Source organism: Ailuropoda melanoleuca, chromosome 3, assembly GCF_002007445.2.
Source record: "Ailuropoda melanoleuca isolate Jingjing chromosome 3, ASM200744v2, whole genome shotgun sequence".
In the NCBI taxonomy this organism is placed as follows: domain Eukaryota; kingdom Metazoa; phylum Chordata; class Mammalia; order Carnivora; family Ursidae; genus Ailuropoda; species Ailuropoda melanoleuca.
The window spans coordinates 107,514,136-107,532,033 of record NC_048220.1 but is presented as its reverse complement, the minus strand read 5'-3'; the positions used below and the strand labels follow the sequence as shown (position 1 = coordinate 107,532,033).

Here is a 17,898-nt window from a genome sequence, read left to right as displayed (position 1 = left end):
TATTGCATGGCTGTAGCTAAAAGGAGAAAGAGAAGGGATAAGAAGACTACAGTGGTACCACTTATTAGAGAGAAGACCTAGAGAGAGATGCTAAAAGCAAAGAGTTTGCATAAATGTCCTGAAAGAAAAACAGACTTTTCTCCCCTAATAAGTGTTTAAGAATGACTCTGCCTTGTATTTTACTTAAGGAGTCATTGTACCTCCACAAAAGTTAATTCCAGATGAATCATAGATCCAAATGTGAAAAACAAAACATTCGTTAAAAAAAAAAAAATTAGAATGACTTTTTGATCTTGGGTAGACAAAGATTTATTAAACAGAATATCAAAAAGCATTTACCATAAGGAAAAAATTGATAAACTGTACTATATTAAAATTTTTTTTCCATTCATCAGAAAGCATGGTTATGAGTGAAAAGCCAAGCTTCAGAGTGGGAGAATCTATTTGGAATATGGGTATTAGATGAAGGACTTGTATCTAGAGGATATGAAGTACTTCTAAAATTAATGAAAAAAAGGCAGACAACCCAATAGGAAAAACAGGGATATAACCTGAATAGAAAAGACTTCACAAAAGGGGATAACCAAATGGCCCATAAACATGAAAAAATGATAAACGTCATTAATCATTCGGGGAATGCAAAATAAAACCACAGCATAGTACACAGGCACTAAAGTGACTATGCCAAAGCATGACTGATGGGAAAGAGGCAATAGTGTTGGCCAGGATGTAGAGCAAGGGCTTCTATACACTGCTGGGGGTGAGTATAAACTGATATAATCCCTTGAACTATTGTTTGGTAGTATCTACTAAAGTTGACTACATGCGTATCAACGGTGGCCTTCCTGGCTTTACACCCAACAGAAATGTGTACATATCCTCACCAGGAGACAGTGCCTCAAATTGTTCATAGTAGCACTGTTCATATTAGTCTCCAAATGGAAACAACCCAAATGCCTATCAGCAACAGCATGAATGATTCAAATGTGACAAATTTGCGCAAGGGAATATTACACAGCAATACGAATGAGTAAGCTACCGCTGTACACAACAATCTGGATGAGTCTCCTGAACAAAAATTGTAGCGGAAGAAACCAGACACCAAAGTACATACTGCGTGATTCTATTCATAGAAGTTTAAAGTCAGTCTTAAAACATGAAAAATTTGCATAATGTTCTTCTCTGTATTTGTTTACAGAGCTAATTTCAAAAACAAACAAGCAGAAAAAGTTGAAGTTCAAGGAGTGGTGGTCTTGTCTCATGTGATATATTGGAGGTTCAAACCTTGGCTAGAAAATGTCAGGATCCCTTCTTTACAGTTCCCTCATGAACTTCTAGCTTTCTGAAAATCTTTTCTTTATTAAAAGTCTCAATCATTTGGAGTAATTTTCTGACACGATCAGAATGCCTCTTCAGAATGAAAGTACCTGTTTTCCTCCCTTTTTAGGAGATGACTAGTAGACATAATTCATCTTGAGATAGTAACTTGAATGGAAAAACAAACATAGATTTACTTTTAACCAGATAATTGTCATCTAAAATACATATAAATACCTTACTGAAAGTGCTGTGGTCAGAGGAAATACTTACTGTTTTTGTTCCTTTTCTCCCTTAACTAGGTGGTTTTAGAAATTTGCACACTATTGTTTTGGGAGCGTGCAAAAATGCTCTTGAAGTAGATCTTGGTTACCTCATTATCACTGCTGCTCGTAGGTATGTTTCCTCTTCATGTTGTCTTCTGTTGAGTTACATTTTTCCCTGTTTCACACAAATTGGGGGAATGTGTATATGAAGTTTGATTATGCCTCACCCAGATGTAAAATATAAAGGAGCTGTTTAAATAGTGTTCGGGCATCACTTAGTAGTGGTAGTCTTACGTTATAACTGATGACCAGCTGAGCCGCCCTCCAGACCCAGCAAGCTCTGCAAGGGTGTGGTCTCAGCAGAGAAAAGCAGTCAACATTCTGGAAGGCCGACCGAAGTCAGCACTGATGCCCTGGTGTCTGCAGCTCTCTTGGGAACCATTCTTTCAACCTTCTCTGATTTTTGGAATTATTTTAGTTAGTCGGTGACACTCTTTGCTATTCAGAAATCAGTATTTTAAGTCCACTTTTTAAGAGTCCTGACCTTGTAACACCTTTATATATACAGATGAAAAATAATTCTTGTTTGTTTGTATCAGTTTATGCCACACTTACTGTTTCCTACAGATCAAAAGTCTACCTCTGCTTTTATATTGTATTTAAATTGGCTTAACCGTATCTTTTTCAATTTAAAAACAAAACTCTTGATTTCCATCAAAAGAATATTAAGAATATAAATAAAACTGCTTCTAAGTTTAAGTAAATAGATATTATTACCCAATATAGAACTGTAATCTTTGTTAAAATGGCACTTTTAACAGCTAGCATAAAAAAAGATGTTGAATAATCAGCACCAGGTACAGATCCTGACTTTCACTTAATCAGGTGTAAGCAAGCACTAGAAAGGATATGCAATTCTTACTGTAAAACTCATTGTTAATGTAACTTCAGCGTACCACCTAAGACGTGCCCGTACTTTTCTAAATGCTCCTTTAAAGGAAACCCCTCTGGTGTTTTTTAGTAGAGGAGAGGAGAGTTGTTTGCATGTGACATTTAAGTAAGATGAACTTCCTTCAGACCATTATGCTAGGAAGAACCTTTGATTCTGATGGTTTTTATTTTACTCTGATATTTATCTTTTTTTCCATAGGTTACATGAAGTTCGGATCCAGCCTTCCCTAACCAAAGATGGCGTCTTTTCTGCCCTAAAGATGGCAGAGCTGGAGTTCCCCCAGTTTGAAACACTTCATCTGGGATATGTAGATGAGTTTTTGCTGCAGAGTAAGACTTAATCATCCATTTTATTCCCTAGAATTGCTGTAGGGAACTTACTTGACAAACTGAAACTTGAATTGAGATGTGCCATATTTTCCTGAATATAAGACAGCTTAAAATCTTAGGGGCTCTGCCTTTTTGAAAAAGGAACTTTTAATTTAAACTTGAAGTGTCAGTGATTTTTTTTTCCCATATTGCCTCTGACTTAACATATTATAGAAAATATAATGATTAACAGTATACAAAGAAAAAGATCCTTACCTACATTTGATATTGTCTCCATTTTACTGCCCAAGTTTCTTTCCCATTCTGCTTCATTTTTTTCACAGAATGTCATCCTTGGTTCCATTTGTTGAATTTGATCTGCCACACTTCTTGAAGCTTTTGATGGTCCTCTCAGATGAGGTCCCATTCCCTGTCCATGCTCTTCATTTCCATAATAAGCCCGCTGGGGTTCTGGATTTCCCAGATAGTGTGAGCACATAATGGTCAGTATTCATTTGATGATGATTGCTGTTGGAAGGCTTGTTGACAGCATTTTCTGGAATGTATTTACAATTGGGAACTCATTCCTTTGGGTTTGAATGCATGTCAATTCATATTCAAGCTTTTTTCCCACGTGACATTAATCAGACATGCAAGAGCATTTCCACCGTCAGCATGTTTTTATTTTTGCAAGAATTGTTTCTTCCCCGTGTAATTTCTAACAAGTCTTTCTTAAACTCACTGTCATACCAGATCGCATTTTTTTCTTAGATCTAGTTTGCACTGTAGAAGAACAAAAGGCTTAATTCCTCTGGTCAGGACACTCTAGGTCAAGCAATGGTGACTGTTGTCCTTTTTCATTTTTAATAAATGTCTCACTATTGTTTTGTTTACCTTTTCTTTGTTGCAGTGCTCATTATTACATGCGAAGGATTAAGAAATCAAATCATTATCTTCTTGCCAATTTAATGGGAATTATTTTTAATCTGTATAACTTTGTAAAAGATCAGCTTTTCACCAACATAGCTTTAAAATGCTGAACTAGTATAGTCATTTCATATAAAATTAATGTATTTGATACCAGGCTTTTCTGGTTTTGAATGAGGTTGCTTACATTCTCTGTGTTGTTTCTACAGCAGTTTATGTGTAACCCAGCAAAATTTTTAGCTTGGTAATTTGTGTTCTTTCTCTAATTTTATTTTTTCATCTTCCCTAAAGCTCAAAACTTGACAAATTTTGTATTTTCAAGATGGCCACATTTAGGCCCACTGAAAGATTGTCTTTTGAGAGTTATCTTTATAACCAGCTATTTCCCTATAGCATCTCTTTCCTGGAAACTTTCAATAGAAAAACACTTTACCTTTTGACTACAGCTACCTTATGCTTTTCAGCATGTTTCATAGTGTCTTTCATATTGAAATCTCTTTGTCTTGACCTTTTCATAAGCAATTCTTGTTTTCATATTTGCTGCAGTTCATCCATTTCTCCATATATGCATTTGCCTCTGGTCCTCCAAAGACAGCCCAGGATTGTCTGTATCACTGTAGGTGCCAGGTGCCTCTAACAGAGCGTCCAGGAAGGAACACATGGTCCCTGCTCACACTTTGTCACTTAATCTCACTCTTCTCAGTAATTTAGATTTTGAAGCACCTCTCCAGGAGGGTGGGGGTGGTATTACCTCCAGTAAAACTTGTATCACTGTTTTGTTACAAAGACTTGGCGAGATATAAGTAGAAACATCACCTTTGTGCCCCATATATTTATGGTAAAAATGACAGTGCCAGATTGGGGAAATGGATATGCTGAAAAGCAGATGCTGTGTGTTAAGAGTAGAAGAAAGGTGTTCCAAAGATGAATACTCTAGGAGTTTTTTGCTTTCATAGATTTATGATAGCAGAGTTTTATTCAAAGGTGATAGGGATGTAAAACTCATTAAAAATCAGAGCAGTGTTGTCTTTAGTGCTGGGGCTTTGGAGAGAGGGAGAGAGATGGAATTGAGACCTGCCTCTTACAAATGATGGGACCTTGGGCAAGTTACTTAAGTCCATGTTTTCTGTTTGTTAAGTGGAGATAAGACCACTTGCAATTTTTTCCATGGATGGTTTGGAGGAGTCAGTAATAAAAGCAGTTTTATCATTACAATCTCTGACCCTTAGAAAGCATTTAGTAAATGGTAGCTTTTACTTTTAGCCCACCTATGGGCTAAAGAAAAAAGAAACAAAAATGAGTTCTGGGTGATGTCATCAGAGTTCTTGAGGGAGCGTGACAATCAGGAGATCCCAAGAGCTGGAAGAAGATGGTGGCCTCAAAGGAGTGAAGGTGTTTTCTTTGTACCTGGTGACAGGTGGTAGTAAGGACTGTGAGAGATGTGTATTGAATTTCTGTCTCCCCAGCACTCTGCTGGTCATTGAAAATGTGATTGTCAACTAACTAGGCTCAGTCCCTTTTCCTTCAGATTGCTTGTAGTCAGGTGGACCATCCTGCAGAGTAAGGGCAGGAAGCTGGGAAAAATGAGGACAGGAGGCAGGGGATGAGGTGTGATTTCCAGTGCCACAATCTAGAACGGAGGATCGTCTATTACTGATACCCCCCCATACCCCCATCCCCATGAGTGCCTACAAGATGGGGGGCACTAAAGCCTATTGGCAGAGGGAGTGGGTGTATTTGAGTTAGAAGTACATTTTTGGGAGATAGGCACATCTTTACTAACCAATACCATGAGCTCTAAGAATGACCCTGAATTCCCAGTTTACTCTTTTCTACGCATGGCCCCACCCGACTCCAAAAACATGATCCTGATACTGTGAAAGAGAATTACATATTTAAGATCTTTTTCTTTTTAAAGCTAAAGCTTAAACTTCACCGTAAGTGTGAACCAATGCAATATATCCCTCAGTTTTGCTTTAAGAATTTTTGTTTTCTTTTTTCCTTTTCTAAACAATTGAAAATAATTTGTCTCTGTTAGCTATCCCTTGACATTTAATATAAGTTTTTATTTTGCAAGATAAGTGGTATTTACACAGAATACCTAACCTAAAATTGTAGTCAGACTTGAACCTAATGATGGGTCGATGACACAGAACAATCATAGAGAGTGATATATTGGATGTTAAGGTAAAGAATCGGCAGCATTCCATGACATTTAAGAATCTTTTTTTTTTTAATTGATTTCTCTTTCTAGGCAGAATGGCGAATGCAGATCTGGTAAAGTATGGTTTGGCTGATGTGGTTGAAAATCCTGGTATCATCACCGATATAGGGATGAAGGCAGTCAATGAAGTTTTTTCCTGTATCAAATATCTGGCAATTTATAATTGCCCCCATCTCCATAACCCATACAATTGGATCTCAGGTACTGTAGGTTTAACTATGGCTATGTCTGTCTGCTGTCAAAAGAATATATATATTTGTTTTCTGTGTGTGATATGAATTGTATTCCTAATGTAAAATGTAGATAGTTTATATGATTGTTCATATAAGTGCTGGGAACCTTTGATAACCCAGTTGGAAGTATTCTGTCAGTACCTCTTTGAGCTCCTGAAATTCTCTGCCTAGAAGTTGGCACTGTCTAGGTTATGGATTCAACTGCCCTGATTTATATATATATTTCTTTGAGCCAGGCACATAAAATTAAGGTTAGGAATTGTTGCCCAGGATATTATATTTATTTTCTCTGAATTACCTTCAAATGGCACATCATCTGAAAGGACAGAGTGGGTATGTATTTAAAAAAAAAAAAAAACTTTAATTAGGTGACATATTTAGCATTAACTTGTAGTGAAATTTCATTTGCCTTAAAATCTTAGGTTGTTTCATCTCTCCCCTCCCCACCTGATCCCTCGTGTATAGAAGTGTGACTTTTGTACTTGATATGTATCCTTACAGGGGGAGTTAATTTTCTTCCCTGAGAGTAGTACTGTTTGTTTCTTTTAAGGTCCTTCTTAAATACCTAAATTCACAAACCTTTAAATAAATTCAGAGCTAGAGAATTTTCATTGTGACATCCTCTTTAACCAAAGCAAGGCCCCTCACTGACACCTGCAGCGCAGCCTCCTCTCCTGTCTGAGTTGCCTCATACGGCTACTATAGCTCCTTACAGACCTCAACTACTGTAGCTCCTTACGGAGATCGTCTCCAGCCTCCTTTTAGGCTGTGGGGCATCTGTTGAGATTACTCATTAGAATGGCCATGTCTCCCCTGCCGGAAGTGAAATTCTTTCCCTAGCCCAGCTGCACCAAGAAGTTATAGGGAAGTACAAACTTTAGGTTATAGCAGGCATAGATCACTTTTAAAAAATAACATTTATTGGATTTTTGGTTTGTTTGTTTTCTTAAATACAGAAGTGTATAAAGAAGAAAACAAAAAATGGCCTATAATCCCATCACTCAGAACTCCTGTAACACTTAAAAACTAAAAGTAATACATGCACTTGATAAATAATACCAAACAGTACAGAAAGGTACAAAATGAAAAGTCTCCTCTTCTCAAAGGTAACCACCATCAACAGTTTCTTGTGTATTCTCTGAACAGATTATTTTGTACATATTGCAACCTATACATGTATAGCATTTAAAAATGATATATGTACACAAAGGCTCTTGCTACATATACCTTCTCCTATAGCTTGGTTTTTACACTAAGAGTATTTGGGAGAGCTTTCCATAGCAAGCATACTCAGTTCTGCTTCATTCTTTTTAACAGCTGCATAATGTTCTAGTAAATGAATGCACCAGCATTTCTTTAACTAGTGTCCTGTTGTTGAATAGGCATGTAGGTTGTTGAATGGATCACGTTTAGATCAAAGCTGACTTGGTTTCAAGTTAATAATTCCCAAGCCATGTAGCTTTCACAGTGAAATTAGGTAAGAAGACATCATAATTTAGCCATCAAGTTTTTGAGATCATGAGATAAAATCAAAGTTATTTAAAGGAAAAGGTTTTGAAACTTTATGATCTATAGCAAAATTCATCCGTAGTGGAGAAAGTGTTAGTTAAATTCTCTGGCCATGTCATTTCTCCCAACAGACCACTCAAGATGGACGCGACTGGTCGATATCAACTTAGTGCGGTGCCATGCTTTGAAGCTGGACTCCTTTGGCCAGTTTATTGAATTGTTGCCCAGCCTCGAGTTTATTTCACTGGACCAGATGTTTCGTGAACCACCCAAAGTAAGTCACATTTGAAAACCTAAGGGATTCTTTTTCTAATAATATGCCCTTACATTGTTACAATTGGATTTTTTACTGCTAGCTTCAGTGAAGACATAAAGCTTATAATTTGCATGGCCTCTTGCTCTGGTAAGAGGTCTCCAGAGAAGGGAAAGGAAAAAGTAAGTGGAAAGCTGTCGGTCAGTTCTATAAGCTGAAGGTAAGGTAAGAGCAAAGGTGGAAATTTGAGCTAGGTCAAAATTTATTACCCAGAGTAATTACTTGGGAGATTAAATCTCTAATTAGGAATCTCAGATATAAATATGGATTAGGTATTTATTTTGGAAATGTTTTACTTTGCCGTTCTCTCTTCTATGCAGTTGAAATTCCTGGAAAACCTGAGATTGTCTAGCTGTATGAAATGTTATTTTAAAACTGCTTAACTAATAAAACTTTTCGCTGTCACTGTAATAAAAACTTAATGCTTCAGCTGGGTATCTTCTCTCTCCTCAGTTCTTACTGGTTACATTCCCACTGTGCAGGCAGTACAGTATAGTGGGGAAGGCTCAGGATTGGAGGTCAGATTATTGGATTTCAAGTTCCAGCTGTAGCTACTGGTCTCTTACACAGACCTCTTTGTACTGCATTTCATCATCTGTAAATCCAGACCAATAGCTCTGCGCCTTGCTTGAAGTCTTACAAGCTTCTAATAAGGGGCTTAATGCATACATAAAAGTAGTGCTATGTAAAAATTCTTAGGTCAAGATGACCCGGAGAAATAACGGAAAATGAAGTGTTCTGTACTAACCTGAGTGAAGATGCATGTGCTTTCCTCTCACCTTAGGGCTGCGCTCGAGTTGGTCTGAGTGCAGGCACGGGAATTGGGGTTTCCTCGGCCCTTGTTAGCAACCAGAACTCCAACAATGACAATGATAACAATGCCCAGAATAATGCCAACATCCATGACCACAATCACCATCACCCAGATGACTCCGATGAGGAGAACGACTTCCGGCAGGACCTGCAGCCCGGAGAGCAGCAGTTTGCAGCCGACGGTAACCCAGATCTTTTGTGAGCTCCACACAGAAGTGATTTTTACTTTGGATTGTATTTCTCTGACCCTGTTCTGTTTCCTTCTCCCCCCATTTCAGTGTGTCACTTTACACATGGGGGACCTGGTTGACAAGGCAGATGGGGGGCGGGGATAAATGTGCCTATCTGCTGGCTTGTTTCAAAGCTATCTTTGTGAAGCCTCTTGTCCCTAGACTCTGTAAGGGTGCTTACAGCATGGGAAGGACTCACGGATGCCCTGGAAATTAGGGTACAGTGAGCCTTAGAGGCCTGACCTAACTGAGATTTAACTTTCAGGATTTGGGCAAAGGAGCATCTCCTTATATCTCCCTGACCAGTAGGTTGGTAGTTAGAACTTAATTGTAGGACCATTTTTGGATGTTCCTAGAACTAAAAAAAAAATGAGTAGCAGTTATGTGCTAGACATTGTGTTGGGCACCTTTCATATACCTTTCATCATTAAGTCTTCACAGCATCCACCAAGTTAAGTATGAGAGCCAATAAAAGACCTGTTGGAGTTCACTTATGTAATTACCCATGCATTCTTCATATTGACTGAACACCTGCTGTATCCAGCCCGTGCGCTCTTGGGCTTCATATGCCCCTCTGTTGGGGAGTGAGATGAAGGGAAGTTGGTTTCTTACCAAGTTTTCCAGCTTCCCAGTTGGCCCTCAAGAACTGGAAAAGGAATCTCTTCAAGCTATCTTGTTTTCATTGCCCCATTATTCATTCTCTTGGACACAGTGATTACTGAGAAATGGGGTGCCCTGACGTCAACATACCTGCTTTCATCATGAAAGCATACTGTGTATAGAGCATACTTTCCTTTAGGATTGCTCTGTGTGTGGCCTGACCTAAGAATCATCTGTAGGCCTTGTCTTCATCTCACATAATCTCTGTAGAACTCTTCATTTTGGCTCTCAGCAAAGTCACCAGTGACTCTTCTGAGAATGCTGGTGGTCATTTCTCCACTTTCATTGTGTTTGACATCTGAGCAACATTTGTCATTGTTGCCCGCTTCAGCCTTCCTGAGATAATTCTTCTCTTGGCATCTCCTGGTTTTCCTTGTGTCTTCCTAGACATGCCTGCTCAGTTTCCTTTGCTGACAGTACCTCCTATGTTCGATTTTGGTCCTTGATCGCCCCGTTTCTCTCTGTACGTTTTCTCTACTGAAGCTGTTTCAGTCACATGGCTTCAGTACCAGCCGTATGCTAATGAATTCCAAACCTTTGTTTCTACCTTCGCTCTTCCCGACTTTTTGAAATAAATACATTTATATACAACTTCATACTTTTTATTTCCACATGAGTTCTTCTAGGCATTTCAAACTTACGGTTAAATCTCTCCTGACATCCTCCCCCCAAAATACAAAGCAGAAGTGCGGGGGCTAGGACTGAAGGAGGGAGAGTGAGGTCAGGTACTGTCTCTCTGCCTTATTCTCCCTGAGTGCCATTGCATTTGTCACTGGTGCCATGAGGACCTGGACTTCAGAGGACACAGACCATCCATGGGAAACTGTTACAGCAGCCTCAGTGCAGACCTACCCAAATCCTAGGAACCCAGTTGTGGTTGGAGTGGATACCCTGGACAGATTATAGTCTCCACTGGAAGTCACATGGCCATGGGCTTCTCAGTACAGAATGGAGAATGCTTCCATTGTGAAATCACATATTGGTGCAACAGAGACCAAAATGTGTGCAAGAACACTATATTTGATTTATAGGAGAGAACAGTGGAACTTAAATCCTACATTTGAAACTAAGGTTTCAGGAGTTGAGAGACTTGCATACAGACCACGTTTTGAGGTGTATATTGTCAAGTACACTATCTTCAAATGCTGTTAAAGGCTGAGAAACAAAGAAGCTACATAAATACCAAGATAGAAGAATTAAACAGCTTCAACCAGAGGAAGGCTCAGAACACCAAGGATGATGGCAACGCTTGTAGGGAACTGCAGATTGTCATAAAACATTGGTTCCGCAGACCTCCCTAAGTTGGCAGTGTATTTATTTGTATTTGTTATTCCATTACATATCAGGTCACTTGTTTTAAATAAAGAATAATGAGCTGGAGAAAGGCTGTGTGACTTGATTAAAACCAGGGGTGGAAAGAATTCAAATATAAAAGAGAAGCCAAAAAAGTTTAAGTAGTGGTACAGAGATTCGAACTAAAAGGGATCAGTGCGATCTGGTGTTTGTAGAAATGACTAACATTGATGCTTCCACTTTTTAGGTGTGATCTTGATAATTTAAAAGTTACTTTAGTTTGAAAGTGGTATTGGTATGTTGACTTTCCTTAATTTAGAATTTTAAAACTTTTCGTGCATGGGCCTCTACTTGGTCTTGGAACAACCCCAGAATGAAGCAGAGGCTCCCACTCTTTCTCACCCTGTTACATTTAACTTCATCAGCTTGCATGGAGTAGCAGGGTTTAAAAGAAGGGCATTGTATAATTTTAAAGTTAAAATTTAATTCGTACAGGTTAAGTAGCTTTGTTTATAAACTGCTATAGTAAATCATGGGTGTTTTTCAGCGAACATTATTATCATTAAGGTAATATATGATTTCAAAAATATGATTTTATGGCTTTACAGAGTATTGATTTATCAGAATATTATAATTTGTTAAAGATATTATCATTCTTAGATTTGCACTTCCAAAATTCTTAAGATTTAGAATGTTTTCTTATGGGCTAGTTATGTTAATTGGAAATTTAAGTTCATTACCTGCATTTTACAGCACTCTAAAACAGAGGAGTAGATGTTCATATTTTCTAACAATTCACATTTGCCTAACGTAAAATTACCATGTGTCAAAATCAAGCTTCTCTAATTGCTAAAGCATTTTGCCAAGTTATTTTAATATAATTACTTTTGAATTAATTATAACCACAAAGCATAGTTTTGCCTCTATGTCATTTTACTAAGTTTCTATCTTGATTTAACACATAAATCCCAGGTACTTATTACTTTTAAAAATGGCGTGCCCCTCTCTGTTCCCTCACCACTACCGTAGCTCTGCCCCCCATTAATCTAAATTAACCTAAGTGAAATTGCTCTGCAGCTTTTATTTTTGGCAGTGGTTCTCAAACTTGAGTGCATCAGAATTACCTGGAAGACTTGTCAAAACACAGGTTGCTGGGCTTAGCCCTCAGAGGGTCTGAGTTAGTAGGTTTGGGTGGGGCCACATAATTTTCATTTGTAACAAGTTCCCAAGTGATGCTAATGCCGCTGGTCTGGGACCACAGTTTGAGAACCACTGATTTATGGAAAATCCTTATTATGAAGTTTGAGGGTGAACCACAGTGTGAAAAAAAATCACAGTAAATGCATTTTGTTTTATGTTTTGGGCAGGTAATTGTCAACCACTAAATAATATATCCGATATTAGAAATGGTTGCATATAAATCATTTCTTAAAAGACCGTTCTCCTTTATTTTACATTTAATAAAGGCTGTGAATTTCTAATCAGGCTTTGTATAAAAGAGACCGTTAATATATTTGTAAAAAAAAATCTCAAATCCATTAAGATTTATGGTTATATTTTATAACAGGATTTTTTTTAACAATTGAAATAACATTTAAGCTGAACAAAGCATTTGGTAGACATTGATATTTGATGAAAAGATAGCTTACATGATTTCTGTAAGTTAGAATCATTCTGAAAAAAATGTACTGCCCTAATGTTAAAATATTTTGAAACAAAAAAAATCCAAACCAAGAATCACTTGCATCTTCCCTTGTCCAAGGGTATCGCCATCTCATTTACTTACTGGAGACAAAAATCAAGATGTTCTATTTTCTTTACTGCCCACCTATCTGTTCTCCATGGCATCAAGTCCTTTAGCAAGAACTTGTTGACTGTCTTCAAAGTATCTTGCCGTTCAGTCTACATTCTCCTTGCCTACTGTACTACCATTGTACCACATCTTTTTTTTTTTTTTTTAATCTAAATGCTTTAGTACATTTCAAACTGGTCACCCTACTTTCTCTCTTCATCAGCTAAAATTAGGTCTTAGGGTGGTCAGGGCACTGTTGTTAAAACATACACCAGGTGCTCTTGCTCCCTTACTTCAGACTTTCCAGTAGCTTCCTACCGCTTTACAAAGAAAATCTAGTTTCTTGATTTGGGCCATAAAACCCTCCATGATCTGGCCTGTCCTCACCATGTGCTACTCCCCAACTCACACACCATGCTTACTGTGTGCCAGGCTCACACCGCTGTCACACTAACTGCTGCCTCTTCTTAGGATATCGCCACTGTTTCTCAGCACCTAGGACAGTGACACATTGTAGTAGCTGCTTAATAACTATTCAAAGGAATGAATGCAGTGAAGGAAGTTAAATATAAAGTGACTTTTGGGTATTATATTAAATATCTTCACAGGTTTTCCTGGCAACCTAAAAAGCTGTTGCTCAGCAGCTTTGGAAAAACTTATCACATAGGCATATGAATGTACTTCTGTTCTAATGGTTCCCCTCTGTCTATGAGAAATAATTCTAAGCTTTTTAGCAAGACTTTCTAAGCTTTTCACAGTCTGGGGTCCAGGCTACCCTTTTAGCCTCATTTTCTTTTACCCCCTCATCTCAATACAAACACTTGTTCTTTCTATCTCTGGAATACTTACTCTTCTGGAAAATGTAGCATGCTTTGTGGTGTTCAGGAGATGTCACCTCATATCAGTGAAAACTTCCCTGCCCAACAGGATAATTAGTTGCTCCTTTTTTGTCTATATTCGCCTTGCACTTGGACTGTTAGCAAGTCTCTTCTGACCTCATTCTATGTATCTGACATCTCTGTTACAACATGTGCATTCTCTTTGAGAGAAGAGACTGGCATAGAGTATATACATGATAATTACTGCTCTTCATAATTGTTCATAAGAATTGAATGAAAGAAGAAAATCGATTGGCTTTTATCATGAAAGATTTGTAGGCAAGGTCAGGCCTCCTTTGGGCACTAAATGAAATGTAGAAAATTGAAGTCTACAGCTGGGCAAGAATTTGAGATGGGAGACTGAACATAACGGGGAGTGTGCTTTGGTATGTATTAAATGTCAAAGCGAATCCTCTTGTCCCCACAAAATCTCAAATTTTACTGTTGTATATTCCAGAAACATTTATCTGAATGGTGTCTTTCCATTTTAATCCTGTTTTGCCTTGTTTATTTGTTAACTGAATTTGTCTTGTCTACTTAAGTGAATTCTTTAGTTCTTTCAGGAACAGGATCTTGTTTTCTCTTTTGTTGGTTTATTCATTTCATCCAAATGGTTGGTTGACTTCCCAGCCATAGTCCTTGAGCACCCCTAGGCATTGAGGATATAGTGGTGAACAGGCTAGACAGTCTCTGCGGCCCTCAGGGTCATGGCCGAGCTGTAAATGGAAGGATAGTATGGTTATTGCCCTGACTCAAACCGAGATCAGGCACACAAGCTTAGGTTGTAAGAGGGTACTAGCTTGACTGCCTTGAATACTGATTTGAGGGACTTGAATTTAATCTTGTCAAAAGCTGGCAAAGCCAGGAATTATTTTATTTGGGGTCCTCTTGGAAAAGCGACCGTTTTATCTTAAGATAGAGTAAGCTAATCGAAGCTTATTAGTCTGGAATTTCTCACTATGCTCATCTTCTGGAAAGATATAAGTAAAATCACACGTTCCCATTCACTGATAGGCAATAATAACTGTGACAAATTCTTTGATGTAGAACATTTGAGTGATAGTAAAATGTTAAAAACGTGCTAAAAACGTCCCTTGTTCCATCTCTTGACTATGCTTTCATCTTCCTGATCCTCCGACAGGCTCACCCACATGGTGTGTATTTGTCCGTAATCCTTGTCCTGTATTAGCTAAAAATGATACCGTAGCCTTCAGAGAGTTGGAGAGGAAATGTACAGTTTGAGGTTGCCTGCCCAGTGCATCCTGGTGTCACACCACAGCACTAATTGCTTGTAGAATGATCGTGAGGTCGTCCAGTAGCTGGCCCTCACTACTGTCCAGCAGTTGCTTACAGGGAGGCACACAGTTGCCTCATAGAGCCATTCCTGATGACATCTCCAGGAACGAACGTGGTGCTTTCTTCTCTCCACTGTGTGCCGTTCTCCCTGCTTTCATCTAACAGTGATGGACTGGCTCCACCAAGTACCCCTTTCCCATCTCAGTTTCCTCTCCCATAGAATAATTGGGCACTTCTTGTTCTCGTCTGTCTGATGAAGCCCTGTTACGGGCTGTTCTTCCAGCATGGGCCTCATAATCGCAGGGGTACCACAGATTTGCCTGCCTTTGTGGGTTTTTTAGACCTCTCTTGGTTTCACTTTGACTGTGTGTATTTTTGTTGAAGCACTGAATGAGATGGAAGACATGGTGCCAGAAGACGGAGAGGTGGTGGCGGCGAGTGGACAGGAGATGGCAGCTCGCAGTCAGGCGGTTATCCCTGTGGATGTTGACGAGGAACAAGCAGGTAATCATGTGACTTCCACGTTCGTGGTTATGAAAACTTGGGCCTGACTCCAATGAAGAAAGTAAAACACGGAGAGTGACTGTTGTTCAGCATTATGGCTAATGATGTGTTATATGCTGTTTATTATTGACACCCATATTATATTGATGTTCTCCTTGCTGCACATATGTATCTTATTAAGGTTTGTTATTTTTTATAACTGGCAGCAACTTCTCTTTCTATATTGTTGTTCACACACGTGTGTGTGTATGTATGTGTGTGTAGAAAGAAAGCACTCAGATTGTTGATGGAGAAAATAAATGACCTGACGAAATAGTTTGCTTGTCCTCTTCCTTCATTTTGGTGGGGAGGAGCAAGAGTGGAGAGGCTGACCTGGTTTAGTTAATAGACCAAGATCTCGTCTCTCTTTGCCCCTGGGTGACTTATGGCAGGCTATATAGAGTCATAAGGCCCTTAAGATTACCTAATACAACCCTATGTTTTACAGATGGGGAAACTAATAGTCTTTCAGAATGAGTTTGAGTAATTTCCTTAAGACCGCTCAGCCAGTCTTAAAGGGACAGCACTGAGATTAGAACCCAAGTTTTCTTACTCTTGGACTGTTGGAATGCTAATTTTTGTCTTTGAATTGAAAAGATCTTTAACAATCCTTGTTTTAAGTGTCTTACAGATGCAGTCACTTATTCAGCAAATATTTTTTGAGTATTACTCTGTGCCAGGCATTGTACAGTGTGACAGGAACAAGACAGGCAAGGTTCCTTGGAGCTTCCATTTTATCGATGGAGTGAACTTCAGTCATTTGTCAGAGAGACTTGGGTCATAAGAGTAAACGTTTACAAGGGGTACTGCCAAGCAGAGAAGCCACTTTTTACATATATATAAATACTCAAATAACCAAACTGTACCATGTATCTAGCCTTTCAAGAACTGTCTTGCTACGTCTAATGAGAATGACCGTACTCAGTTAAAGCACGCAGAGAGCTCACCAGTCCTGCAGGTGTCTGAGGTTCATCTTACTTACTTTGTCTTCATACATTTCCAAATTGGGAAAGTAGACTCTTTTTCAAATGATTATTAAGACTTATTTGGTTATTTTTAAGATGATTTCTGTGACTTTTTCAAATAGTGAAGGTACTCAAGGGGGATGCCATATGATCTTCTGTTTTGAACTGCCTTTAGAAATGTGTGTATTCCGTTAACATGAGTGATAAGGGAGGCTACACAGAGCCAAAGCATCTCTGTGAGCCCAGAGCCCTGCAAACAGTACTTGAAGTGAGAGGCTTTCTTGGCAAAAAGTAACTGTTGGCCTGTGCTTTTTGTTTTAGGACCCAGTGGTCTTCAACGTGTAGTAAAACCAACCCCAATTACTGTTCATGATTCAGAGAGTGATGATGAGGAAGACAGTCTAGAACTCCAAGAAGTCTGGATTCCTAAGAATGGTGCTCGGCGTTACTCCGAACGTGAAGAAAAATCTGGAGAGTCGGTGCAGTCCAGGGAACTGTCAGGTGAGAGATAATGTCTTGCTGGGGCCAGTTAGTGGGAGTCATTGTGAGAACTGACACACCTGACCTTTGTATAATGGTGTAGTCAACATTTCCTTACGGAATGTGAACGTGAGAGGAGGCGAGGAGGGCAGTAGCCCAAGGGAGAGGGGAATCGGGGGGGCGCTCTTGAGGGCAAGTGTAGCACAACAAAAATATTGTGGAATCAGGGTTCAGGGAAGAGAAGACGTGAGGATTGTGTCTTCTACAGTGGAGGCTTTAGGACCTTGTGGCATCAGAGTATCAGGGATTAGTGAGGGGCCTGGGCTTCACGTGGGGGATGACTCCTGAGGTGTCCAGAGCAGTGAGAAAACCACTCTGCCAGCTGATCTGTCCAGGCGTGCTTAGTGAATGTCGGTGGCTAGTGTGGTACTCGAGGGAGTCCTGCAGTATGTTCTTATACTCCCTGCCTCCCCGGACATCTAGTCAACAGCTTCTACCATTTGTCTTACCAAGAAACTGTAATTCTCTTAACCTTCAGCTCATTCTTCTTCCTTGTCTTTCCTTCCTTTCTGTTTCTCAGAACTATGTGCATACGCATACCACTTTGAGCAAAGGATGAGGTTTTTAAAAATTGTCCACTAATTTCCCTTGGGTACCCTACTCCTTAATATGTTTGAATGTTTGGTGTACATTTAACACTGGCCCTGAAATATTTAATCACTTCTGTTTGTGGAAAGCTTAGTTCTTTAGACTTGGAATCCTTTACTAACCAATGACTGATTGCTCCATTCTTATTTTAGTCCTTTTAAGAAATTCAGGTTATTTTCACACTGTGGTTGAAAGGAGCTTTTATGGAAACTAAAATTTAGGAAAATGAATGTGACCAGCTGACTAACCTA

At 39.0% G+C, this 17,898-nt stretch overlaps 1 protein-coding gene across 10 annotated transcripts in view; it reads left to right on the top strand.

Moving 5' to 3' along the window:
• The window catches only part of FBXO38 (F-box protein 38), a 57,214-nt gene that overhangs the window by 23,759 nt on the left and 15,557 nt on the right, over nucleotides 1-17,898 (top strand). For all 10 annotated transcript variants that reach the window (XM_034656925.1, XM_034656920.1, XM_034656921.1 and 7 more), the window contains 7 exons: nucleotides 1,620-1,713; nucleotides 2,734-2,864; nucleotides 6,025-6,195; nucleotides 7,868-8,010; nucleotides 8,834-9,044; nucleotides 15,396-15,515; nucleotides 16,841-17,020. In XM_034656925.1, coding sequence (XP_034512816.1) covers nucleotides 1,620-1,713; nucleotides 2,734-2,864; nucleotides 6,025-6,195; nucleotides 7,868-8,010; nucleotides 8,834-9,044; nucleotides 15,396-15,515; nucleotides 16,841-17,020 — 1,050 coding nt within the window. The remainder of the gene's footprint in view (nucleotides 1-1,619; nucleotides 1,714-2,733; nucleotides 2,865-6,024; nucleotides 6,196-7,867; nucleotides 8,011-8,833; nucleotides 9,045-15,395; nucleotides 15,516-16,840; nucleotides 17,021-17,898) is intronic.